The sequence below is a fragment of the Annulohypoxylon maeteangense genome, assembly GCF_022496945.1.
Source record: "Annulohypoxylon maeteangense strain CBS 123835 unplaced genomic scaffold GGS22scaffold_1, whole genome shotgun sequence".
In the NCBI taxonomy this organism is placed as follows: Eukaryota; Fungi; Ascomycota; class Sordariomycetes; order Xylariales; family Hypoxylaceae; genus Annulohypoxylon; species Annulohypoxylon maeteangense.
Genome location: NW_025953248.1, coordinates 2,435,824 through 2,458,794, shown reverse-complemented (window position 1 = coordinate 2,458,794; position 22,971 = coordinate 2,435,824). Strand labels below are relative to the sequence as shown.

Genomic DNA, 22,971 nt, shown 5'->3' with positions numbered 1-22,971 from the left:
CGTGGGACCCCAGAACTAGAAAGACTAATCATCTTCCCTCGCGGTCTAGGCAAACTTAAGTTTGGTCTCTTGATTCTTGGACTTTTGGAATTTTGGACCTTTGAACTTTTTAGCACGATTATCGCGTGTCCCATATTCCATACTCACATTGAATCAGCTCACCTCCGATTTATTCACTACATCTGGTGATCGAGTCTATTGAGGTTATTAAGCAACTAAGATATAGCTAGCGCCTGGGTCTTCCTTGATTTGGCCCGTTATGTGGTAGCCGCATCATATGGTACTTCCCTGGTTCGGGCGAGGTCGTTTGTTTCGAAGGCACTTCTTTTTGGATTTTATTTTATTTTTAACAATATAACACCTGCCTAGGTTTATCATCTACCCGTCCGGTCCCGTTGCAAACGATCATTCGGGAAGCTAATTACATTTGTTTTGCTTCTCCTGTGCCGTTTGCGCCTCTTCGATACCTGGCTAGGGCTGTTCCGTCGTAACACGCATAGATCGTCGGATTGTGGCACCAACGTGTTTCCTCGGTCTGCCTCCTGGTCTAATACGTTTACTCAAGCTAGAGAAATAGAGAAGGAGAAGGAGGGTACGTGTGCGCGCGTGTGGCCAAGCCGTTTCCAGCCAATTATTATCCAATCCAAAGGTACGACGGGAGCCTCCCCACGAGGGGTGCGACCAGTCGCCGTAAAGCGGCCCGGAATTGAAGCGCCACGATTATTGCAAGATCATGACGCTTTAATGGAACATGACTTCTGTTCTCCCCGCACCGATCATAGACATCAACTCATCCGCCTTGCCTTTCGCGCGATCGAGCCCAATCATGACCGAGGTCCAGGAACCGACGCCGCCCCAGAACCCTCACCAGGAGGACGATCCGCAGCGAGGTCGTCGTCGAAGTCGTTCTATCGACAAAGATCTCGATGGCAATGACAGCGACCAGGCCGGCGATGGTGACACGAAGAATGGAAATTCGTCAAACTCGGATGGTCCCGTGAGGAAGCGGAGGAGGAGTCGCAAGGGTCTGGATAAGAAATTCGAGTGCCCTACTGAAGGTTGTGGCAAGAGTTATTCGAGAGCCGAGCACCTGTGAGCCTTTTTTGATTTTATTTTTCAGGAAAAAAAGTGGTAACGTTTGCGCTCGATTTGAAGTGCTCTACTAATCAGGTGATACTTAAAGCTACCGACATCAATTGAATCATTCCCCGAAACAGATCTACAGATGCGACTTTCAGGATTGCAAGCGCCAGTTCGTCCGACTCGATTTGTGCAACCGTCATAAAGACCGCCACACTGCAAAAGGGTCTGCGCTAAACAGAAAAGATTCTTTGATCAGCCAGACCTCTCCCGTCGACAACGTAAGAGCTCCGTACCCTACGCCTAGTGCCGTTTCTCCCGATTCCGATAGGCTTGGTCCAAGCCCTTACACTCAAGGACGCGGAGCTCACTATGAATACCAGTCACCAAAAGATTCCATCGGCACACCTTATACCCCGATAGCAAACACGCCGCCTGCAGCTTTTTCTCACGGCGGCCCCCCAAATGGCGTTGATGGCTATATTCACCAAGATTCAGCTTATGCCGCTTCCCATAATGCGCGGCTCCCGCATCATTCTCCCTCTGGTCCTCCACGGCCTTCAGTTCATGCTAATGTAGGTGCTCCTTACGGGGTATTATCGCCGGTTTCGACGCAGCATGGTAATTATCATGGCCAACTTACCAGCACCCCGCAATCTGCCTCGACAATACCGTACGTCACTCAACAAAACCTGACGCCCTTCACCTTACCTCCCTCGGATTTCTCCACGTCCGCCAGCATACCCAGAGAACCTGGACAAGCTTACGCGCCGCAAAATTCTAATGATTATAATGACCATTCCCATTCCCAGTCAAACGGTGAGATGGTCTTGTTAGATCAGATGGCAACGCAAACTACACTGCCAGTTTTTGGTAGTGACGGCGTTTTAAATAAATCGCCATATGTTGCCATTCCGGAAGACTTCTTCGCCTATCTGTTTAACACTAATGACCCCAACGGTTCACCTCAAGTAGGCCATGTGATGCAACAAAATCAATACGCGAAGTATGTAGTGATCATACGTGAACTGGGTGAAATGTCTCAAGCTAATGTGCACCGGTGTAGTTATGTAGAGCAACAATACGGCAGCATGTCGTATTACGGAGCTGATAGCGCGGCTCTCGGATACTTCCCACCATCTAATCAACAGGTCATGGCGGTCACAAATCTGCTCGACCCGAATCTCCCAGAATCTCTCTTATCTGAAGAAAAGAGCCAGGAAATTTTCGACTTTATTAAGGAAAGGTTTCACGAGAACGACCATGCGCCGGTCGAACGGCAGCGCGAAAGTATTCTGGATGGCGATAGAAGTGATGAGAATCATATGCTGAGCCGGAAGATGATGCAGCAGTATATAGGTTCCTACTGGGTTCACTTCAGCGATCAGATACCCATCCTTCATAAACCGACATTCTCGCCAGATAAGACACCAAATTTGTTGCTAATCGCCGTGATGGCAATAGGTGCTGCTTGTTTGGATAGGACGCATGGCCCGAAAGTTATCAGAGCTGGATCCCAACTATCCAACTTTCTAGCGTGGCACCTGAGGTGGGAAATTTTCATGGACGTTAACTGCCGGCCGCCAGCGAAAATCTGGGCTTTCCAGACATTACTTCTGTTGGAACTTTACGAGAAAATGTATTCGACGAGGGAGCTTCACGAACGTGCGCATATCCACCACGCGACTACGATTACGCTCATGCGAAGAGGGAGGTCACTAATAGGGAAGTCTGCTCTTGATTCGCCGCCAAACCCACGAGACGAGAAAGCGAATAGTTCTCGACATTCTTCTACGTCAGGACTTGCGCATACACCAGATGAATGGTGGAACCACTGGATTACGAATGAGACGACACGACGTGCCGCATTTGCAGCGTTTCTTATCGATTCGATTCATGCTACGATGTTTGGCCATTCAACTGTGATGGTAGCGCATGAAATGCGCTTGCCCCTCCCGTGTGATGATTCGTTATGGAAGGCCACGAGCGGGGCCGAAGTTGGTAGGATAGAGGCAAATCTTATGTCTAATGGGATCAAACCTATCTCATTCCTCGAAGGGCTCAAGCGAACCCTCGCTGGGCAAGAAGTTCAGACGAATCCTTTTGGCCGACAGATCCTTATGGCGGGCTTATTAAGTGTCAGTTGGCATATGAACCAACGGGATCTCCAAGTGAGCTCGCTCGGTGGCGGCGTCCAGCAAGCTCTTGGCGGCCGAGACAAATGGCGGTCAACGCTCACGAAAGCGTTTGACTCGTGGAAGACGGACTTCGACAAGTCACTGCAACGCGCCGATACGATGGTCGACCCGTATAGCTACGACAAGAGAAGTGAAGCCAACGTGGTATTCGAAAGTCGAACCGTGTTACACCATCTGGCACACATGGCGATGCATGTAGATATTGTCGACTGCCAGATTTTTGCCCGAGCAAAACGATTACTTGGTAGGGCTATTGGATCACAGGATCTAAGCAGCGCGCAGCGCAGGATGAAAGATCTCTGGGCGCCTTCAGCGAAAGCTCGCGATGCCACGTTTTATGCAGCCAAGTTCCTATGCTCGGTATTGCTTCACGAAAGCATGACCCCGTCAACGGATGAGTATAACCGTCAGGCGGGAGTTATCACGTATCTAGCCAGAGACGACGTTTTGTTGAACCGACCTTGGGTACTCTACTTTGCAGCCTTAGTCGTGTGGTGCTATGGCTTCGCGCTAGAGGGTCCTTGTTCTGGAGTTCCGATACCGACTAATCCACACGAGAAAATGAGCCAGATGCGCGAGTACCTGTTGAGAGTTGGGTCGGTCTCATCGCCGGAAGATCTGAAAGGCATGAGAGGCGTTAACAACAACAGCGCTCTTCTCGTGGTCCTTAAAGACTCGTTCGAGTCAACGCGATGGGAGCTGCTACACGAGGGAGCGACGTTACTAAGCAATTGCATTCAGCTCAACAGCGGCGCAAGCGTGGTTTAGCGCAGCAAATTACAAATAAAACGAATAATTATGGAACATGTGGAAGTACGATGAATGAGAATCCGAGCATGAAGTCGATGTATGAGGGCCGAGGAATGGATTTACGGACAAGCGACATCGAAATTTTTCTTGATTATATCTACCAGAGTACTATCTACCAAGGGGAGTCTGGAACCTTGACATTTTTTACTATTGTAACTACATAAAACCCGCGATCTCGCTATATACCCAAAACGACGCAACGCTGTCACACGACAACACCCACACATATTGGTGTGATATTTGGTGTTATTCGATATTTATTATACATATATACGATTTTCATCCCGATTTATCAAAACTGGCGAAGTCATTGAGTGTCACGATACTTCTCGATCTTGGTTCTCTCCTTAGTATTCTTCGGCGAGAGAGTGCTGATGAGATGAGCATCGGTGCTAGGGGAACGAACGGGCCGTGTTGATTAGGTATGTTGGATTAGAATCCTTCGAGGACTACCAATATGTATGCTAGCATCGATTTTAAAAACCCCTACCTACGGTTGAATTTATGCCACCCATGGATAATACCGCCGCCAAGGCCCGGGATCCTCTATCTGTATTTAGTGGTGTTTTTGAAGAAACTAGCTGGGATAATCGGAAACGTGGGGGTCTTCGTACCCCGTATGGCCCGCACTTAGCTCACGATTGCTTGTATGGTTCTTCCTTGTCGCTCACGATATCTGGAGAAATGTACATAAAGTGCATTTAGTCGGAGAAGGGTCCCGAAATCTAATTGAGAGATGATTGTTAGTCTAGTGGGGTTTCTGATCTGACTTGTACATATAGATATGGCTACTGGGTACATATGTATATGTGGTTTATGTATCTAAGCAGGTAAGAGGTAGGGTAGCTTGTGAAGCTATATCAAGGGTAATAACGACCCATCCAATTGTGTGGTCCGGCAGGAAATACATAGTTGAAGGATCGGACTTTCAGAACTGGACCAGGGAAATGGCGCATTGATTACTTATTTGATTACATACTATGACATTGGCCGCTTCCACATTAACTCCGAATATTGGAACTTAATGCCGGCCTAAGACGATCGAACTTGGATCGAACTCTCTCCACCCCTCCTTCGGTCTCACGAACTACCGCTCTTCCCTTCAGTCCCTTCGAGCAACATTACTGTCCTGCCCACTGTGACCTAATCCTGCACTCCCTGCGGGTCTGTTACAGCAGCCTTACTCAGAACATCCCTATAAGAGAAAATTACTTTATATTCTTAACATAATCTACCAGAAATCATGGTGTTCTTGATAGAGCTTCCACCTGAGATTGTACAGCACGTCTTGGGCTATGTCGACCCGCCTGACTTGGCGTGGATCCCCCGCATTTCTAAGAGCTTCTACCATACCGTCACGGGCAACGCATCGCTCTTCAGAACCGTTTATCTCAATCATTACGACAATCCGAGCAAACCCGATGATCTAGATTGGGAGAAGGCCTTGAAGAATGCTGTCCGTTTGCAAATCATATGTCGTCGAGATGATGTCCATAATAAGGTGCGATACCTATCGAGCTTCATTTGCTTATATCCTATATCCCACTTTACCTACTTGATCTAGCTTATTTATAAAATTACCTAATTTTTAACTCGGTCTCGTATAGAAGCACGAGCTCTCCTTCGTTTACGATGCTGTCAAGTCGCTCCTTGAGAATGCCGCTACCGACACCGAGCGAGTGCGGCAGACGACACATCCGGCTTCCCGGAACGCCAAGCTTCTAAGCTCTATATTCAAGGACGAGACGAATCAATCCGCATTCCTATGCCGATCTTACATTTACGAGCGCGCTCGACAAGAATTGACCTACGCGAATTTCTCAACGCCTCATGTAGACCACCAAAAGAGCGCGCACTTACATTGTCTCTATGGAGTGCCTATGTTATACGCACACCCCGAAACCCATCGGACCAGGCGCAGTAGAATGGGTCCGTACGCATGCTCCAAAGTCTACGACCTGAGGCAGTATACCGAGAATACGAAATGGGGACCGTTCTTTGACGACGCGACGGATCGCGTAGACTGGGAGAAGGTTGAGGCTATCATGATCGTAATCGGCGCCAACCTCCGGAAGCTAGGCCTCACCAAATACCCCGTGTGTAAGAATTTCTGGGACCTTCCTTTCGCGGGGACCTGGCCGGGGAGCTACAAGGCACTTCCTGTCTTGCATGAGCCTGAACCATTGGATCTGCAGGACCCATATGGCATCACGGGGACCTGGCTCCGGGTCGTGTGCTTCCTGGACTACACGGACTTCTTCGCATACAACTTCACGTCGGAGGACCAGCCCACGGCGGACGTTCCCCGTCCTCCGATCGACGTGGGCGAGGCGACGCGGCTGATCCTGATGAAGATCCGGGTGACGCGGATAGAGCCACCGGGGCCGGACGACGGACAGGAGCTGCCGGTTGTGCACTTCGAGGGGATATCGAGGTCGCTGGATGACAGCTACGACGAGAATGCGAACTCGGACTTGAGAGGTATGAGAGGTGTGTTCTCTTCCCGTGTTCTGGAACGCCTGGACGTGCTAATGATTGATTGTGGAGCGAAAGGCTCGGTAAGGTTGACGCGCGAGGGAGAGGTCCGCTGGACCACGTTCTCCGTTTTCAGCGGCGTCGAGAGGTGGCGTAGCGAGAGTGTTCAGATCGGCGGGGTCAAGAGCGCCAAGGGCGTGCTGGGGAATTGGTTCGATAAGTAGGTCGGCCGGCCGTGTTTTGGCTCACGGAGTAAGACACTCGTGAATAATTGTGTGCTAAACAACATGTTTCTAGGGACTTCGACCCGCGTGGCCCGGCTGGCCCAACTGCGTTCTGGAAGGTCTCAGATAAGATCATGGAGTCCAGTGGTTACAGAGCTCTTATGCAGGACTTCCTACCCCTGATCCAAGACGCACCCGACGAGACGACCGATTTCGAGAATGGCCAACTAGAGGATGATGACGATGAGGGAGAGGAAGACGATGAGCCGGGTCTCGAGTTAGAGATTACCGGCATCTCGTGGGTGACATGGACGGACGATTAGTGTGACGCCGTTTCCAACCAGCTTCCTTTCTGTGTACTTGTAGCAATGTCGGCGGAGTTGCTGCTATTGGTGCCGGGCGTAGTAGCTATTTGGCTGTTCTGGTATAAGTTATGACTTTATGGTTTATGTCAAGTAGACGCCTGACCTAGCTTATGATGTGTAACTTCACGATGATACAATTGAATGAAGATCTACTGTAACAAATACCTGTGTCTCGGATGGATGCACATGTCTTAATTTACACGCATACGGGATATGTACCCATGTACATATACCCCGGGTGGTTGAGGTTACACGTTATCTGACAAACGGGTACTAGCGTGGCCTGGGGTTGCCGAAAATAATCAGTCGGTCATGGTCCGAGCTCTTAAGGTTCCAAAGTTCATTTTACGTCAACCTTGGAACCTCGGCACGTTGCTAATCTCATCCGAACTTTTATTTGGGTCGTGTTTATCATGTTTATCGTATTCTTATAACAAGAACAACTCCAGTTTGCAGGTTATGGTTTACCGCTTTCAACTATACAGAACATGTCCTATCCCTAACAAACACCCAATTAGATAATCTAGGACAGTTGACCAACATGGAGTTCGTCACAGCCCTTCAGGGCAACTTCGACGATCAGAAGCCGTCGTTGTTTGAGCTTCTTTCAGAGCAACAACTTAACACGCTTCTGCCACCGACATTAAGATACCTCCTCACAGTCGCCACTCACCGGTACCCACGCTACCTACTACGTGCTCTTAATTCCTTCGATGAACTCTACGCTATCACAATGCTCATCGTCGAGCGGTATTACTTAAAAACCCGCGGCGGTAGCTTCACCGAGCACTTCTACGGCCTCAAACGGGAGAAAGCATTGCACGCCGAGATCCCACGCGCTGCTACTGTCACCCCGGAGTTGGTACGAGAGCAATTAAAGATTGGCGGGACAGATATATGGAAGAATCTTGCAGTGATGGTCGGCCTACCGTACTTGAAACGAAAGCTAGACGAGAGTCACGAGATCGAGGCCCCTCGGGCCCTTTTAGGAGCAAACTACACGCGCATGCCCGCGAACCCGACGCTGAAACAACGGTTTCTGCACTACTACAAGTGGTTCATACGGAATATCTATCCGAGCGTGCATGCAGCTTACTATTTCGCTATCATCGCGTTCAACCTAGCGTACTTGTTCGACAGCTCCAAGTACCACAACCCCTTCCTCTGGCTTATTGGCACGCGTATACGCAGGATGAACGGGGCGGATTTCAAGGCTATTGAGGCTCTAGGGAAGCATAAGGGAGCTAATGCGGCACCTGCGGCTACTAGTATCTTCAACCCGAGGACGATGGGCCCAAGACTGTTGGGGAGCTTATCACTGCTGCTACCAACGAGTATTTTCGCGTTGAAGTTCCTCGAATGGTGGTATGCGTCAGATTTCGCAAAACAACTGTCGAGGAAGGCGGCCGAGAACCTGGAATTGCCGCCACCTATTGTGTCTGGTTTATCTGCGTTGGGGGTCAAATCATTGCAGAAGAAGGCTCAGTGTGAGGGTAAAGAGGAAGATGAGGAACAGCTTAAGGTGCCGCGTGCGGAAGACGCGCCAATGGCAACCCCCTCATTACTACCTATCTTCACTGTATCTGCGCCTGAAGATTCCGAGCTATGCCCTATCTGTGAGGACGAGATTACGACTGCGACGGCCTGCCAGACAGGTGTCGTCTACTGCTACGTCTGCATACATAAGTGGCTCGAGGGCTCGCATCCGAGGCAAGAAGAGTTCATGGCTGACCGTGCGGGCAAGTGGGAGAGCGGGCAGGGTAGATGTGCCGTGACAGGACGTCGGGTCCTCGGCGGCACGGAGGGTCTGAGACGTATCATGGTTTGATAGAGATTTGGGATCTAGGTTATATTGCATCTGCATGTGGTATTGGGTCAGGCACTGGCGTTCTGGGGTAGTATCCAAAAAGAGCTATGTGCTGGGAAGCATCCGCTACACGCCATGTGGCGTGCCTATTCTGGAGTTGCTCATTAATAGCTGACTAGCTGCAGTCATTAAGAACCCTTAAACGAGACGACTGTCTAGATTGGCCTATTCTATTACAACGGTTGATCGTCGTCAACTAGAGTCTTTCCTAATTATCAAGATATCTCGTCTCCTGGTGATGCAGGTCGTCAGAAAGGGTCTATCAGTCATCTATAAAGCCTCACATTAAACTCCGGATACTATGATGCAACATTTTCAGACAACAATGGACCGATTACGTGGCCTAGGCTCATCTTACTCGGCAACAGAGAGATTGGAGCTACGACGACGAAATTCCATAAATAGCATCGGGGCGCGATCTAGACCCAGCGCCGAAATAAACAGAAATTCTCGTCCTAGATATGTCACGTCGGAACGGGCCTAGGAACAGTCTAGTTACCGGAGTTATGAAATGGGCCACTACGCAAGTCACAAAATTGGATCGAGTTTGGGATTTAGAAGAGGGCTACCTAGACTAATCCAATCTCGCGCGCCGCAAATTAAAAGCTGGACATCTGGACTAGGCGAGACATTCTAGACCTGAGTTATCGCCGGTACCCTATCTTACTGTTTTGCTATTATCCGGGACGCTGGATGGCGGTGGCGAGATTTGCTCGACTATTTCAGGGTCCCGGGGCTCCAAGGACCTTTTTACCGGGTACGCGATGGGCAGCTGGTTAATATGGGTAAAATGCCTGTCTACTTGCCCTGTTGGTTACGGCCCTCGTCAAAAGTGACAGGCTGCGTTGCTGCTGTCAAGATAGTGGCGTATTAGGACGGTCGATATGGATTGGACGCGTACCGATGATCCTTTGGGTTGTGATGACGACGATTTCTACTCCTGGGACGAATATCGAGAAGGGCCATAGACCTGGGCCAGATTCCTCAGCATCGACGGCGTCCGATATTAAGCTCGCTACGAATAGCTGGATGCATGGAGAAATACATGGTTTGATTGCCATGATCAAAACCCCATGTGATGGATCGAACGAGCAAGACAATCCCATGTATAAAGACTTAGGCCTGCCGCGCTCTAGGGGCGGGATATATCGACGGTTCACTTTTTCGCCACGGCAACTACATATGTACTTAATCTAGGCTACTTAATTCATATTTTCGAACTCATCTTATTTATCTCCATTTTGGTACTCGTCATCTTCCGAGTCCTCTTTTTTGACTTGGGTTTAATACTAGGAAACAGATACCAATATTTCCAACTTTAACCCCCCTCCACATACTCACACCCACACATATCTCTCAAAATGCGAACCTCACCCCTCCTCTTCCTCTCCGGCCTCACCGCCGCCGCCCCCGCAACACTCACAACCCGCGAAGCCCCCTCGCCTCCTCCCCGCATCGTCTCCGTCTCCTACTCCGGCAGCGGGTGTCCGTCCGCATCGCCCGCCGTCGACCGCACCGGCGGGTTCGAGGACATCGCGCTGCGCATGAATTCCTTCGAGGCCCGCACCACGACCGCCGCCGACAGCTCCGTCAACTGCCAGGCGCATCTGTCTATTGCGGGCAGCGCGGCCGGCTGGCAGGTCGGGGTTAAGGATGTTTATGTGAAAGGACATTTGGTTCTGGACCCTGGGGCTAGTCTGGATTATTATGTTACGAGCTTTTGGAGCGAGGATGCTGGGAGGACGGTATGTTTTGCTGATTTCCATTTACTTTTTTTTAAAAAAAAAATTCATATAGCAAGTTGATTTTTACCCTTTTTAAACGTTAGCTAATACACAAATCTCCTACACAACAGACCACAATCAAGGGCTCCCTCGCAAATAACGGCGGCGGCCAGCTAAACCAGGACATCGAGGCGCGGAGCACAGTCCCCGACGGCCAGGTCGTGTACTCACCGTGCACAGGCGCCAGGGGCGATGTCGGCTTGCTGAATGTGAACTTCCGCGTCGCGCTCCAGGCGGCGGGGACCCAGTACGGGTATTTCGGCAAGGACCCTGATACTACGGCTTCCGAGAGCTGGAGTTACGTGTGGCGGCGGTGCTAGGTTTCTTTTTATAGTTAGGTAGGTAGGTACTTAATTTCGGGTTGGTAGGGCATGATGTGGAGATGAAGATACCTTTTTGCATGGTGGCTGTTTGGCCGAAAACTCGAACCTGGATTTTCCTTTATTTCTGTAAAATTGTATGGGTAGGATTCATATGGGTTAAGGGTTATAAAAGTGCAATAGAGCATGTCAACTTCTATTTCAATTGATAACATAGTCGCATTTGCTCTTAGCCATTCGTCGTTTGAAGATTACAAATCTGATTTTATTTTTCATCTTTTTAATATCAAGGTGCAAGCGCCTGGGAATTCTATTCACATTTCTATGAATAGGCCAAGGCCGACTACTCAACTGCCATGCCTACTACTACCGTCAACACCAAGGCTAATGTAGACTCTCGTATAAACCCCCAAATACCACGTAGCGGCTCAGGCACCTAGTTCTTAGCCACATTCGTCTGGGAGATCAAGCTACGGCCTATTTGGATGGTCTCGTCCATGCCTTGCTGTCTTAACCAGAACCTGTAAACATGTTAGCAAAGCAACACTTAGTTCAAGGTGGAGAATTATCCATACAATTTATCGGGGGTCCCTCCGCCCGATACGGATATCCTTCGAGCTTCGTTTTCTAGCGACTCTCGGGTAATCAGCTCACCGGCGGCTGGCGTGGGAGGGAACAATTTCTCTGTGGCTTCAGGTCCTAGACTTTCCTCCAGTACTTGCTTTCTCATGGAGAATCGTTCGGCCCTCTCCTTCTGCAACCCAGGACTGTCCATCTGGCTCAGTGCGTACTGGACAATGAACTGCGCGGCCAAGTATACATGTTCGGAGACAAGGATGCTCAACAGAAGACCCCAAAGAACGATGTTGGATGGATCACCTCCAGGTCCCTCGGTCTCGCCGCTGAAGAGATAAACAATCGCAGAGCTCACGAGAGTTCCAAACCATGATATGAACCCTAGGGAGTTGAGCCAAGGTCCAATCGAATCAGCCCTCCAAGGAATGGGTCTCTGAGTGGTGACAGCGATTTTCATCGCATCAGACCGAAGTTCAACCCAGTTATTAACGAAGAAGCAAAGAGGAGTGAGAGGCCAGACTACCGAGAAGAGGGATAGGAAACCAAACTGGACAACCATTTCTCTGTAGTCAACGGTCACATCGTAAATATCAAGCTGTGCCTCGTTGCGGACCCTCTCAAGAAAAGCGTGCTCGTCGGGCACATCATCGGGTGCTGAGGCCTTTCCCTTGGATTGGACCTTCTCAACTTCTTGGAAAGCCTTTCGTTTCACATAGGGCACGATAACTTCGAGTGCGAAATTGACAATCTGCGCCGTGACAGTAAAGTAGATCATCTGATTTCTTAGGCGATCGGGGTTGACTTGGAAGCTCAGGGTGGTAATCGAGTCCTCACTGGAAAATTTCTCAGCCGTAGCCTTGAAAATATCGAGATACGGTACTAGCAAGTTTCCAAAGGGCATGTAGACGAAAGCGCTCAGAAAAAGAGGGGTATAGGACGTAATGAAGTTAATAATGAATAGCTTCTGAACCAAAGCGGAATGGTGCTCTATGGAGATGTTAGGAAGGGAACATTTGGTTGAGGTTAAGGATGGTTACATACTATCGACGGTCTCGTAATTTTCCCTATCTGTGAGTGTTTCCGCAAAATTCCCGAGGATAGTCGACAGCGCAGGTAAACCTCCGGTGAGGATAATTGTCGGAGTGAATGTCTAAAGACAAATTAGATTATTTATTACCCGACGTAGAACGGGGATACAAACCAGATATGACTTGAAAGGGCCATTGTAGATTTCTCCAAGGAAGATCTCGATGGAAAAGCAGAAAACGTAAAGAGCCCCAAGGAGTGCCAGACAGCCTAGGGCGAAAGGGATCTGCAGTAATTGAGTTCGTAATCTCTTCATCGGAGAATAAACCTTCACAGCTTCGCCAGTTATTGGATCCGCCGCTTCATGCTCCCACCTAAATTGGGTTCGAGGACGTTGGATGCGAGAGACGCCGCGGACACCCCATTGGACAGCGAGATCAACTTCCTTCTTCTTCCACCATTCGAAGAAGATAATAGTCCAAAGAGAGTTAATAATTCCGAAGAACCAAGAATAACGGCCAAGAATAAGCCACGCTCCGAATCCAAATGCGGCAGGGAAAGCTAAGAAGGTGAAATAGGACTGTAAGAAGGCGAAGTAAAAGGCCACGCTCTCGCCAAACTTGTCGCGAATCTCGTCGAGATCTTTATCGCTGAGGAAGTATCTAGTACTCCATTCTTTAATCCACTGGCGGTTGAATGCGTGATTGTGAAGTGGGAAGATGGACAGAACGTCCTTCCATTGACCAAGTTTGGGAGTGATACCCGCACCTCCTTCGTTCTTGGGCTTGCTGATTAGTAGGTAGACAGTACGTAGTCGCTCAGCTTCGGTGATGGACTGGTTGACGAATTCCTTGCCTACGTCCTTATCTGGGGCAGTGATTCTGACACCGTAGAGCCAATCCTGTACTCGTTCACGGTAGATGTGATTAGTGAGGAACTTCTCAGATGCTACCTTGACGAATACTAAAACAGACGAATCATCACCGCGCCTAACTTCGGAAGCCAGCCCAACCTCAGTGAGAGCTTCAATTAGTTGGATAAAACCAGCTTCAGCTTCAGCCCTATCGCCAGAGACCTTGTAATGGATTACATAATCCACGCCCATGTTGGTCTTGAGCTCAGGACGGTCGCCATTAGAAGCGTAAAGGTATTGGAGACTTGACATAGCCAGGTGTGATGATGAAACCTCCGTTCGGTTGGTGCTCGTGCAAGTTCACGGTGGGATTTAGGGAAGTGAAACTTGATGTATCATATAAGAGAAAATGTGTGTGAGACGGGTATAAAGATAATGAGAGAAATGATTGAAGGAAATTAACGAATAAAAGATAAAAGAAGTCGAGACGATGTATAGGAAAGACGTGTGATGTCTAAAACCAGATACGAAATAATAAGGAATATCAGGGAAGAAAAGTTGACGAGTTGTGGAAAGTTGGACAATGAAATGCCAAAGTTGATGAACCAGTGAACGTCATCCCGCACTTAATTACACTTGCAGCTGAATATTGGCATCAATTGGTACCACCTGGATCAATCGGCACGCAAAGATGGTCTGTGCACACCCTGTTCCCCTGCTGTGCGACAACCTTGGAAGAGTCTAACGATTCCTGGGATCTTGGAACCCCGCCAATCTTTAGTGATGTGCGCTGTAATTTGCCCTAAACAGTTTTACAGCCTGTCCTGTTCGTCGCCCACTCGGCACAAGCCCTAGTGGAACGTGTGCACTAATGATACCCTAACACCCCTGTAGGAGCGCAACGAAGCTTCGCTGACAGCGAGCTAGGGTGGCCCTGTTCCTGTTACATTTTGCATTTTGCGGCGGGAGCTACGAACCTTTCTGCCATCCCCAACTTCAAAACGGACCTCAATCCATGAGATAATCATGTCGAAAGGTCTAATAAAAAGCCATGCCTCCCGCATAGCTAACATATTTGCCTTTTGACTCTCCGTTAAATAAGCTTGCATACATCTCTTCATCAAGTATCCCGCAATCCTTTGAATCCAACCCCTATTGTTTTCAAGCCAGCTTATACAGAGCTTCGTTGTGCTACGTCATAGGGCCGTAGGGCAGCAGCAAATAGCAGTGAAAAATAAGAAGAACGTATCGGTAAAAAACAACTAAATATGGGATTGCTCGTCAAGCTAGGGCTGCGTCGCCCTATGGTGTGGGAACGTCCGACGATACTAGACTGGATCCTGGAGTCGCCTCTGCAAGCCATCGTGTTCCACCTGTACCTTTTTGTGCTGTGGCTGCGCGGGAACCCGGTCAAGCCGCCGCGGAACAGGCCGCCCATCAAAATCGTGTGTTTGTCCGACACCCACGAATCCATCGTCCGGGACGTGCCCGACGGCGACCTGCTGATCCACTGCGGCGACTTGACGAACGACGGCACCGCCGCTTCCATCCAGAAGCAGATCGATTGGCTCGTTTCCCTGCCCCACCAGCATAAGGTTCTCGTGTGTGGGAATCATGATAGTTGGTTTGATATTAGGTCGAGGACCGAGGAAGATACGCTGCTTCATAAGACGGTGGATGTTAAGACGTTGCATTATCTCGAACATAAGTCTGTTACGCTGAATTTCAAGGGTGGTCGGAAGCTGAATATTTACGGAGCTCCCGATATTCCTGAGTGTGGAGGCTCCGAGCACGCGTATGTGAAATGCGTCCTTTTTGATTGAAATTGATTCTGAATTATAATTTTGCATAGGTTCCAATATACACCCCAGGAGAATGTATGGGCTGGCACTATCCCGTTAGATACCGAGATTCTTGTCACGCATACTCCACCGGTAAGTTATCTATCCCCAGCACCTACCTCTTCGACTAGTCATGACTAAGCTTCCCACTATAGAAGCATCATCTCGACCTCTCCCTCGGTTGTCCGAATCTGCTGCGCGAAATATGGGAGAAGAAGCCGAAGGTGCACCTATTCGGACATGTTCATTGGGGGCGGGGAGTTCAGCCAATTTTCTGGGACGAGTGCCAGAAGTCCTATGAAAAGGTCATGTCTCGTCCGAAGAGAGGGCTAATCTTGGATATGATCCCACATTCAGGTTGGATTGACGCGTGGAAAGTGTTTTATTACGGAGTCATCAGCGTTCTATGGCATTGGTTCATGCTGGGCGGAGCCGCCAACGGAAGCGTTATGATCAATGCCGCGATGCAACATGGGACTTCAGGGAAGTTGACTAAGAAGTCTCCTTTTACGATTGAGATATAAAATGTGAAAATTTCGGTTGCTACTGGGAATTATGTACATGTATGTCAGCACATATATGTAGAAAAAAAGGACACACTGCCTTGCGAAGATTTTACGATGAGGGCTAAATGAGCCATGCTTGAGAATCGAGTTCGGGGCTTCCATATTCATGTGAATCACGAAGATTGTTGCAGATTTTTGAACAAAGAATTGTCATTGAATGCAAACATAGGCTAATGGTACCTAGATCTCATAATCGTCGTAAGAATGCCCCTATCACCCCCTATGCATGTGCCTCGACCCCTTAGAACACCGTTTACCCCATGCTGAATATGTTATACATGAAATGAGTAGGTTGGAGCGCAAAAATGATAGGATGAAATGCATCAGAACTCCAAGCCACCAAGAAAACAAAGGAGAGGGAAGAGAACGAAGTGAGGGTAGAAAGCTACCTAGGTAGCCATGATCATAGGACAAGCATGAATCCGAATATCCCAAACCACAGCGCAATGCCCCATCCAATCACCTCAAGAAAGCTAGTCGATTTACTCGGGGGAGCAGCGGCAACCACTGGCATGGTATTGCCAGGATAGGCACTAGGCTTGGGATGGGGAGGAAGTGGAACTACTGTGCCGGGAGCTAGAGGTGTATAGGTAGTACTTGTATAGGTAGTACTGTTGCTGATAACAGGGACGACAGTGTGGACTGCGATCGAGGTAACGACTTCAGTGACTACTGCCTCAGGCACGGTGAGTGTGACTATGCTTTCGCCATGTGGGCCACATGCTCGGCATGATTCTATATGCGTTGTCATGGGCACTGTCGTTATGGCAGTAGTGGGGAGCGTTGTCGTAGCATTCATGGAGTATATAGCGGGATGGTCGGTCTTATGCTTAGATGCGGTGCAGCCGCAGTCCTCGTATGTGACAGTTGTCGCGTATTCAACTTCAACTAGGGTAGCCGGGTTTGTCGAACATACAGTAGTATAAGTTACGGTAAGGGCAGTGGTTACTGAAACATTGTGCGCCGGCACGGTAGGGTAAAGATCCATGGGGCTACCGCCCATAGCAGGAGCGCCGGGAGGAGCACGCGCGGTTTCGAAATTGGAGTAGACCGTAAGGAGGATGCCGGCTGGAGAGTGACGGCGGTGATTTTGAGAAGTAAGATCGGATGTGTTGGTCTTGTGAGCAGAGTTGATCTTGAAATCAGAGGACTCGAGTTGCTCAGGGGAGGCGGCAGAACCGCCGCAGACTTGGTTATCATTCCCTTTGCATGGGGTGTCACACATGGCGTTCTCAACCGCAGTAGATGGCCCGAGGGTATCAGCGCAGTAGCAGGTCCTAGAATAGGGTTAGCATAGGACGTCTTGTAGTTGTGTTTAAAATGGATACGTACTGGTCGTATACACCAGCATACTTTCGCCCGGTACAAGCAGCTACACAAGCCCCATTGTCCATTCCTGGGTGTGAGGATATCTGTGAGAAGGATTCGTGGCCGGCACCAGATTCAAAACATCCGAGGAGTGTGTATCCGTCAATGGTACTTGGGTCTACCATGCTGCCATCGGTTTCGACTGGAAGTACTGTAGACAAAGTGATGGTTCGAGTGAAAGTTGGGGTCACTCCACTCGGGGCAGGTGTTGTGCTGGAGATCGATGGGGTAACCGAGGATGAGACACTCGGGGAAAGGGGCGGGACCGTCATGTTGGTTAGCGGCCCATATTGGTAAACGTCGATATAGTTTATATCCCAGTATGCTTCTTGGAAGCTGTGTGGGTTATTTGCGACAAATTCCTCGCATGTGGGTGCAAGTTGGTTGCATTGATCTGCTTTTCCCCAGATATTGCCCGCGTAGTCACCACAGAAGTTCTACCAGCTCAGATTAATCGATGTTTCCCGTATAAGTGCGAGTTATACTTACAGTGTTAATAACAAGACTCATGTTGAAGAAGTAGTTTTCAGGCTTGCAGGAAGAGCCACCAAAGATTGCGTGCGGTGGTCCCCAAGATGAAGGATCGGGCCCTACGACATGACCGTACGTGATATCATCGGGTATAGCAGAGCGTGGGAAATGCCATAATTTCAGGTCTTCTGAATCCCACTTCAAAGCATATACACCACCTCCCTCCGCATTGAACGAATCACCGTAAGAAGTAGTATCGGAAGGAGGAGATGCGTAATTGCACCCGATATTTCCATGCTGATATAATTATGTTAGCATAGAAATATGTAAGGGGTTCTGTATTTCACTGACACTTGGCGAGCAATTAGCTGAGCCTTGCTTTCCTGAAAACCCAGTAATTGGAGAATGACAGCCTTCCGTTCTGCTTCATTTAGTAAAGATACCGTCAATTCGATGTTAATAGACTCACGTATGAGCTGAGAATAAATTCCTCTCGGCAGTATTTGCGCCTTCGATAATCTCAAGCTCGCCACCTAAAGGCCAATCGGTACCATCGTGTTGATTGTTGAAAGCCCAAACTTATAAACATGTTAGCTTGGACCCCTCACGATAGGATATGCTGTGAAGTACAAGAAGGCCATGTTCCACACGTTGAAGCCGGCATATGATGAAAATCCGCAATAAAAAGACCATGGCTAAAGGTATCATGACTAGTAAGTCGCACACTTGGCCGCCCCTTATCACTGGCTGAATAGGTATTGTTCGAATCGACACCAAGTATAACGTTATTGAAATCATGACCGATAGATACTAGGTTTTTTTCTAAAGCATCCTCCTTGCTTTGATAACTATTTGGAATTAGATATATGATTACGAGTTCTGTCTATTGGACTTTTTTGCTTACTCAACAAAACCGTGACTAGGATCAATCCCAGTGAAGAAACTGAAGCTATCGAGTAGCCCCTGGCCACCGTAATGGTTTGTGAGTGAGTATCCCGTAGTCATTGTGCTAACGGAATGAAAACTGCAAAAAGATAAAACAAATTTAAGGAATGACTAGAAGTGAAGCATATGGTAAATGAGCGACTGGGCTAATAGTAGCGAAAGAAAGTTGAGGAGAGACCTGGCCTGACAATCGGAGTTCTACATGGCTTCCAGCTGGTATTTTAAATAGGTTGTTGATATTGACAATATCGCGATATTGGTGGAATGTTTATACTAAAACGCGGCCCTGCGATGGAGAATGCTAATAAAACCTGGAGTTGCAGCTGAGGCTCGGGCCAATGCGGGTGAGACATGGACGTCCAGACAACATAGAGAAGGTCTCACGCCAATATAGGGTATTATTTACCAATATTCGGATTATTTCCTCATAATTCAATTAATAAATCGCCTCGAAACCGGAATACTTGGCCATGCGAGGGTGTTACCGTATAATTGATCTTGGAAGAGAAGAAGATTTATATAGTTTCGTCATCCCGGAAATGTCTGGATTTGCGACGAGCTGAAAAGCCTTCAGGCCATATCTAGGATTTCCTTGAGGCTAATTCTGTTATGAGATCGCTCCACACGTCAAGCGCGGATCTCCATTCCAAGTCTTACTAAACAATAGCATAGTTAGACCACAGAGCCTCTTGATGACTGTCGTATGGGCTCTTCATCCGATAATGACGACGGTAATTATCTTCTTAGATCTGTGTTTTCAGGTACACAGGGGTCTGCCGATTGGATATCGAGGCCATATCTCGTCATTGTCATTTCTGAGCCATCTACCCGCTACCCCGACATGCGGGATAGCTTCATGTAAGTACCCCATGGAGAGAGAGAGAGATAGCTAAATATGATTTAGCTCAAATGTGATACTTCTGGTTGGTGGGTTTCTTCTAATATCTGGCAAACTCCGTTCGTCCCCCTTTAGGGCGACTGGGCGACCTGATAATCGAGGGGTAGATGGGCTATGGTATTAATTTTTCCATAAGACCAAGACGTCTGGCCCTGTAAATGAAGGCTGATTGATAAGAACCAAGACTAAATATTTTATGATCTTCATATGATATCCTGTAGACCGAGTTCCTGGGTCGCGTTCTTCTAGAAGTCTTCGAAGTCATTCGCTGTTACGCGGCACTAATGATGTAATAAGATGCAGGATCCAATAGCTTCAAATAACATGTGAAAGGAAAAAGCAAAGAGGTGTGGCTTTGATCACAAGACACAAACAAATCAAGCCACACATAAATTCCCGCAGCTGCGGGTAAGGATAATGATCCCTGACGGAGTGGAACCCGCACTTTACCTCGGCATCGGAGATCTGAAGTCTAGCCGAATCAACCCACCAGATGCCAGATCCCAAATGCAGGCGCAGCTTTGTTACGTACTGCCGATTTTCAATTGTTAAGGAACGCTCGTAACAACGGGTCAGCGGCTAACGGCTAGCCTAGGCTGTCTAGGTAGCGCCTGCCCAGGGCAGCCAGGGTTAATTATTAGAACGGCCAAGTGTTGTATGAAGTACGAAGTAGCGACTCCATTAACGGAGTCCCGTAAGAAATAGCCTAGGTTCCACTGTTTAATACAAGGACGTGTCCCATACAAACTGCATCATACCGCGGTTCCTTTGATTGCCAGGGAGATAGCTATCGGCTTGTAGATTACCTAGTACCTACTATTGTGCATTTTGCCTTCGTTTCCTCTTCTTCTTCTTTAGTATACGATTCTCCGACAACACCATTGGGATGTTAAGTTCGTTGGCAAAGAGTCGGGCACAGGCTACCGCTCTTAGGATACCCCGAATAAGACAAGCTACAACGCCGAAGGTGCGCTTTGATCCCGAATCGGGCAATTTGAGTGATCGCGCAAAACTGACTCTGAGTCTGTAGAGCATATTTATGGCGCCGGCAACGACACGGAGCAACAGCTCCATTCCCAATGGTTAGTACTCACATACTAAAGTCCGGAAATTTGTGTTGCAATCGGAATCATTAATGAATAATTGTAGGGTATGTCGAGGATAAATCCAAGGGCGCCATGCTCCGGTTCCAGGAATCCCTTCCCCGGTTACCAGTTCCGACTCTCGAAGAGACCACCTCCCGCTACCTGAAATCTTTACATCCCCTGTTAAGCCCCTCCGAATTGGCAGCAAGCAAAAAGGCCATTGATGAATTCATAAAACCTGGCGGTGTCGGACAAAAATTACAAGAGAAGCTGATTGCGCGGCGGGAAAAGCCCGAAGTTAAGAATTGGATCTACGAGTGGTGGAACGACGTAGCATATCTAAGCTACCGAGACCCCGTAGTCCCATATGTTAGTTATTTCTACTCTCATCGGGATGACAGGCGGCGGCGGAACCCCGCTAAGCGCGCTGCGGCTTTGACGACCGCCGCTCTCGAGTTCAAGAAACAGGTGGATAGCGGCTCGCTCGAACCGGAGTACATGAAGAAGCTACCTATATGCATGGACAGCTATAAATGGATGTTCAATGCCTGTAGGGTACCTGCTAGACCTGCGGATCACCCTGTTAAGTATGACCCCAAGGAGCACAAGCACATCATTGTGATCCGAAAAAATCAGTTTTTTAAGGTCGCCCACGAAATCGATGGAAAACAACTCAACACAACTGAATTCGAATCACAATTCGCACGTATCTATGACCTCGCTGAGCGAGTTCCCGCCGTAGGTGCGCTTACTTCCGAGAACCGAGATATCTGGACAGACGCGCGCCAGTTACTTCTAGACGTCTCTCCCAAGAATAAGGCGGCCATCGAAGCCATTGAATCCGCTTCTTTCGTCGTATGCCTGGATGATGCTTCCCCAGTCACTCTGGAGGAACGCGCACACCAGTACTGGCATGGTGATGGCCAGAACAGGTGGTACGACAAGCCTCTCCAGTTTGTCGTAAACGACAACGGAACGTCTGGTTTCCTAGGCGAACACAGCATGATGGATGGCACACCCACACACAGACTTAATGATTATGTCAACGACGTCATCTTTGCCAATAAGCTTGACTTCAGCGACCCCACCGTCCGATCTAACCTACCCGAGCCCGTCGCGGTCAACTTCGAGGTCACAAAGGATGTTCAAGCCGAGATTGACCGTGCGATCAAGGACTTTGATACGGTAATCGGCCAGCACGAGCTCGCTGTCCAGGCTTACCAAGCCTACGGCAAGGGCTTGATCAAGAAGTTCAAGTGCTCGCCCGATGCATACGTGCAGATGATAATCCAGCTAGCATACCACAAGATGTACGGCAAGAACCGGCCTACGTATGAGTCAGCCGCGACACGTCGCTTCCAGCAGGGCCGTACCGAAACGTGTCGCACCGTGTCCGACGAGAGTGTCGCCTTCTGCAACGCCATGGCGGATCCCGATGTCGAGGCTAAGGATCGGGTAGACCTGTTCCGCAAGGCTGTCAACGCTCATATTGAGTATATCAGCGCAGCGTCCGACGGCAAAGGCGTCGACCGTCACCTCTTCGGCCTTAAGAAGCTACTGGGACCCGGCGAGGATGTCCCCGCTATCTACAAGGACCCCGCTTTCGGGTACAGCAGCTCGTGGTACTTGTCCACCAGCCAGCTGAGCTCTGAGTTCTTCAACGGCTACGGCTGGAGTCAGGTCATCGACGCCGGATTCGGCATCGCGTATATGATCAACGAGAATAGGTAAGCTGACCATCTCTCCTAATAGTGTTATAATTGAATGCAGAAGAAGAAATATACTGATATAAATCAATTTAGTCTCAACTTCAACATCGTATCTAAGGGCATCGGTAGCCAGAAGATGAGCCACTACATCAACGAAGCCGCGAACGATATCCGCGACATACTCCTACCCACCCTCGAGCCACCGAAAGCGAAGCTATAAAGAAAAGGAAAAGGAACGGGGTTTCGTTCATGCTTTGCTCTAGACATATCGCAGCTACTACTCTGGGAATTTTGGGAGTGGGGGATGGGTAGATATTCCTCGGTCTCTCCCCACTGTATCTCATCATATCATCATGATCTATCCTCATTGGCGCAAGCCGTATTCCTCAGTTTCAAATCTGCCTTTTTGCTAGATCTTTTTCTAGAGCATCAGACCGGTGTTGGTGGATATATGTAGCTTTTAACAGAGTAAATATCTTTGAAATAAGTCTCACGTATGATCTCGATTTT

General features: G+C 48.8%; 8 protein-coding genes across 8 annotated transcripts; 6 read left to right on the top strand and 2 right to left on the bottom strand.

Moving 5' to 3' along the window:
- Window positions 1-470: 470 nt before the first annotated feature.
- Window positions 471-4,319, top strand: GGS22DRAFT_9681 (fungal-specific transcription factor domain-containing protein). Its single transcript, XM_047968567.1, has 3 exons — window positions 471-1,092; window positions 1,184-2,086; window positions 2,147-4,319. Exons 1-3 carry the CDS (start codon window positions 752-754, stop codon window positions 4,044-4,046), a joined length of 3,144 nt encoding a protein of 1,047 aa, XP_047824046.1. The 5' UTR covers window positions 471-751; the 3' UTR covers window positions 4,047-4,319.
- A 765-nt stretch (window positions 4,320-5,084) lies between these two features.
- On the top strand, window positions 5,085-7,314 carry GGS22DRAFT_150220 (uncharacterized protein). Its single transcript, XM_047959280.1, has 4 exons — window positions 5,085-5,589; window positions 5,696-6,578; window positions 6,642-6,783; window positions 6,861-7,314. The coding sequence occupies exons 1-4, from the start codon at window positions 5,332-5,334 to the stop codon at window positions 7,108-7,110; spliced, it is 1,533 nt and encodes a 510-aa protein (XP_047824045.1). The 5' UTR covers window positions 5,085-5,331; the 3' UTR covers window positions 7,111-7,314.
- Window positions 7,315-7,532: 218 nt separating this feature from the next.
- On the top strand, window positions 7,533-9,150 carry GGS22DRAFT_9638 (Pex12 amino terminal region-domain-containing protein). Its single transcript, XM_047968557.1, has one exon. The coding sequence runs from the start codon at window positions 7,694-7,696 to the stop codon at window positions 8,978-8,980; it is 1,287 nt and encodes a 428-aa protein (XP_047824044.1). The 5' UTR covers window positions 7,533-7,693; the 3' UTR covers window positions 8,981-9,150.
- Window positions 9,151-10,298: 1,148 nt separating this feature from the next.
- Window positions 10,299-11,216, top strand: GGS22DRAFT_9641 (uncharacterized protein). The gene is made up of 2 exons (XM_047968559.1): window positions 10,299-10,764; window positions 10,875-11,216. Exons 1-2 carry the CDS (start codon window positions 10,381-10,383, stop codon window positions 11,121-11,123), a joined length of 633 nt encoding a protein of 210 aa, XP_047824043.1. The 5' UTR covers window positions 10,299-10,380; the 3' UTR covers window positions 11,124-11,216.
- Window positions 11,217-11,537: 321 nt separating this feature from the next.
- On the bottom strand, window positions 11,538-14,147 carry GGS22DRAFT_9635 (DUF590-domain-containing protein). Its single transcript, XM_047968554.1, has 4 exons — window positions 12,901-14,147; window positions 12,741-12,849; window positions 11,699-12,686; window positions 11,538-11,644 (listed from the first exon to the last, which is right to left on the bottom strand). The coding sequence occupies exons 1-4, from the start codon at window positions 13,888-13,890 to the stop codon at window positions 11,560-11,562; spliced, it is 2,172 nt and encodes a 723-aa protein (XP_047824042.1). The 5' UTR covers window positions 13,891-14,147; the 3' UTR covers window positions 11,538-11,559.
- A 422-nt stretch (window positions 14,148-14,569) lies between these two features.
- On the top strand, window positions 14,570-16,132 carry GGS22DRAFT_150217 (Metallo-dependent phosphatase). Its single transcript, XM_047959279.1, has 3 exons — window positions 14,570-15,373; window positions 15,431-15,512; window positions 15,575-16,132. The coding sequence occupies exons 1-3, from the start codon at window positions 14,847-14,849 to the stop codon at window positions 15,941-15,943; spliced, it is 978 nt and encodes a 325-aa protein (XP_047824041.1). The 5' UTR covers window positions 14,570-14,846; the 3' UTR covers window positions 15,944-16,132.
- Window positions 16,133-16,148: 16 nt separating this feature from the next.
- Window positions 16,149-19,145, bottom strand: GGS22DRAFT_9631 (glycoside hydrolase family 16 protein). Its single transcript, XM_047968552.1, has 7 exons — window positions 18,729-19,145; window positions 18,455-18,672; window positions 18,294-18,402; window positions 18,176-18,245; window positions 17,843-18,121; window positions 17,318-17,790; window positions 16,149-17,262 (listed from the first exon to the last, which is right to left on the bottom strand). The coding sequence occupies exons 1-7, from the start codon at window positions 18,827-18,829 to the stop codon at window positions 16,389-16,391; spliced, it is 2,124 nt and encodes a 707-aa protein (XP_047824040.1). The 5' UTR covers window positions 18,830-19,145; the 3' UTR covers window positions 16,149-16,388.
- A 1,211-nt stretch (window positions 19,146-20,356) lies between these two features.
- On the top strand, window positions 20,357-22,970 carry GGS22DRAFT_9610 (acyltransferase ChoActase/COT/CPT). Its single transcript, XM_047968541.1, has 4 exons — window positions 20,357-20,634; window positions 20,698-20,749; window positions 20,817-22,479; window positions 22,555-22,970. The coding sequence occupies exons 1-4, from the start codon at window positions 20,554-20,556 to the stop codon at window positions 22,679-22,681; spliced, it is 1,923 nt and encodes a 640-aa protein (XP_047824039.1). The 5' UTR covers window positions 20,357-20,553; the 3' UTR covers window positions 22,682-22,970.
- Window position 22,971: the final 1 nt, after the last annotated feature.

What these genes read in the sequence shown, in the direction of transcription:
- GGS22DRAFT_9681 (XM_047968567.1), top strand. Translation starts at nt 752, where the DNA reads ATGACTTCTGTTCTCCCCGCACCGATCATAGACATCAACTCATCCGCC. An exon ending in TATTCGAGAGCCGAGCACCT is followed by an intron (nt 1,093 to 1,183) that starts GTGAGCCTTTTT and finishes TGATACTTAAAG; the next exon opens with CTACCGACATCAATTGAATC. An exon ending in CAACAAAATCAATACGCGAA is followed by an intron (nt 2,087 to 2,146) that starts GTATGTAGTGAT and finishes GCACCGGTGTAG; the next exon opens with TTATGTAGAGCAACAATACG.
- GGS22DRAFT_150220 (XM_047959280.1), top strand. Translation starts at nt 5,332, where the DNA reads ATGGTGTTCTTGATAGAGCTTCCACCTGAGATTGTACAGCACGTCTTG. An exon ending in GGACTTGAGAGGTATGAGAG is followed by an intron (nt 6,579 to 6,641) that starts GTGTGTTCTCTT and finishes GTGGAGCGAAAG; the next exon opens with GCTCGGTAAGGTTGACGCGC. An exon ending in CTGGGGAATTGGTTCGATAA is followed by an intron (nt 6,784 to 6,860) that starts GTAGGTCGGCCG and finishes ACATGTTTCTAG; the next exon opens with GGACTTCGACCCGCGTGGCC.
- GGS22DRAFT_9638 (XM_047968557.1), top strand. Translation starts at nt 7,694, where the DNA reads ATGGAGTTCGTCACAGCCCTTCAGGGCAACTTCGACGATCAGAAGCCG.
- GGS22DRAFT_9641 (XM_047968559.1), top strand. Translation starts at nt 10,381, where the DNA reads ATGCGAACCTCACCCCTCCTCTTCCTCTCCGGCCTCACCGCCGCCGCC. An exon ending in GCGAGGATGCTGGGAGGACG is followed by an intron (nt 10,765 to 10,874) that starts GTATGTTTTGCT and finishes CCTACACAACAG; the next exon opens with ACCACAATCAAGGGCTCCCT.
- GGS22DRAFT_9635 (XM_047968554.1), bottom strand. Translation starts at nt 13,890, where the DNA reads ATGTCAAGTCTCCAATACCTTTACGCTTCTAATGGCGACCGTCCTGAG. An exon ending in GCCCTTTCAAGTCATATCTG is followed by an intron (nt 12,850 to 12,900) that starts GTTTGTATCCCC and finishes ATTTGTCTTTAG; the next exon opens with ACATTCACTCCGACAATTAT. An exon ending in AAATTACGAGACCGTCGATA is followed by an intron (nt 12,687 to 12,740) that starts GTATGTAACCAT and finishes ACATCTCCATAG; the next exon opens with AGCACCATTCCGCTTTGGTT.
- GGS22DRAFT_150217 (XM_047959279.1), top strand. Translation starts at nt 14,847, where the DNA reads ATGGGATTGCTCGTCAAGCTAGGGCTGCGTCGCCCTATGGTGTGGGAA. An exon ending in TGTGGAGGCTCCGAGCACGC is followed by an intron (nt 15,374 to 15,430) that starts GTATGTGAAATG and finishes AATTTTGCATAG; the next exon opens with GTTCCAATATACACCCCAGG. An exon ending in TTGTCACGCATACTCCACCG is followed by an intron (nt 15,513 to 15,574) that starts GTAAGTTATCTA and finishes TTCCCACTATAG; the next exon opens with AAGCATCATCTCGACCTCTC.
- GGS22DRAFT_9631 (XM_047968552.1), bottom strand. Translation starts at nt 18,829, where the DNA reads ATGACTACGGGATACTCACTCACAAACCATTACGGTGGCCAGGGGCTA. An exon ending in TGAGTCTTGTTATTAACACT is followed by an intron (nt 17,791 to 17,842) that starts GTAAGTATAACT and finishes CTGAGCTGGTAG; the next exon opens with AACTTCTGTGGTGACTACGC. An exon ending in TATGCTGGTGTATACGACCA is followed by an intron (nt 17,263 to 17,317) that starts GTACGTATCCAT and finishes ACCCTATTCTAG; the next exon opens with GACCTGCTACTGCGCTGATA.
- GGS22DRAFT_9610 (XM_047968541.1), top strand. Translation starts at nt 20,554, where the DNA reads ATGTTAAGTTCGTTGGCAAAGAGTCGGGCACAGGCTACCGCTCTTAGG. An exon ending in CAACAGCTCCATTCCCAATG is followed by an intron (nt 20,750 to 20,816) that starts GTTAGTACTCAC and finishes GAATAATTGTAG; the next exon opens with GGTATGTCGAGGATAAATCC. An exon ending in TATATGATCAACGAGAATAG is followed by an intron (nt 22,480 to 22,554) that starts GTAAGCTGACCA and finishes AAATCAATTTAG; the next exon opens with TCTCAACTTCAACATCGTAT.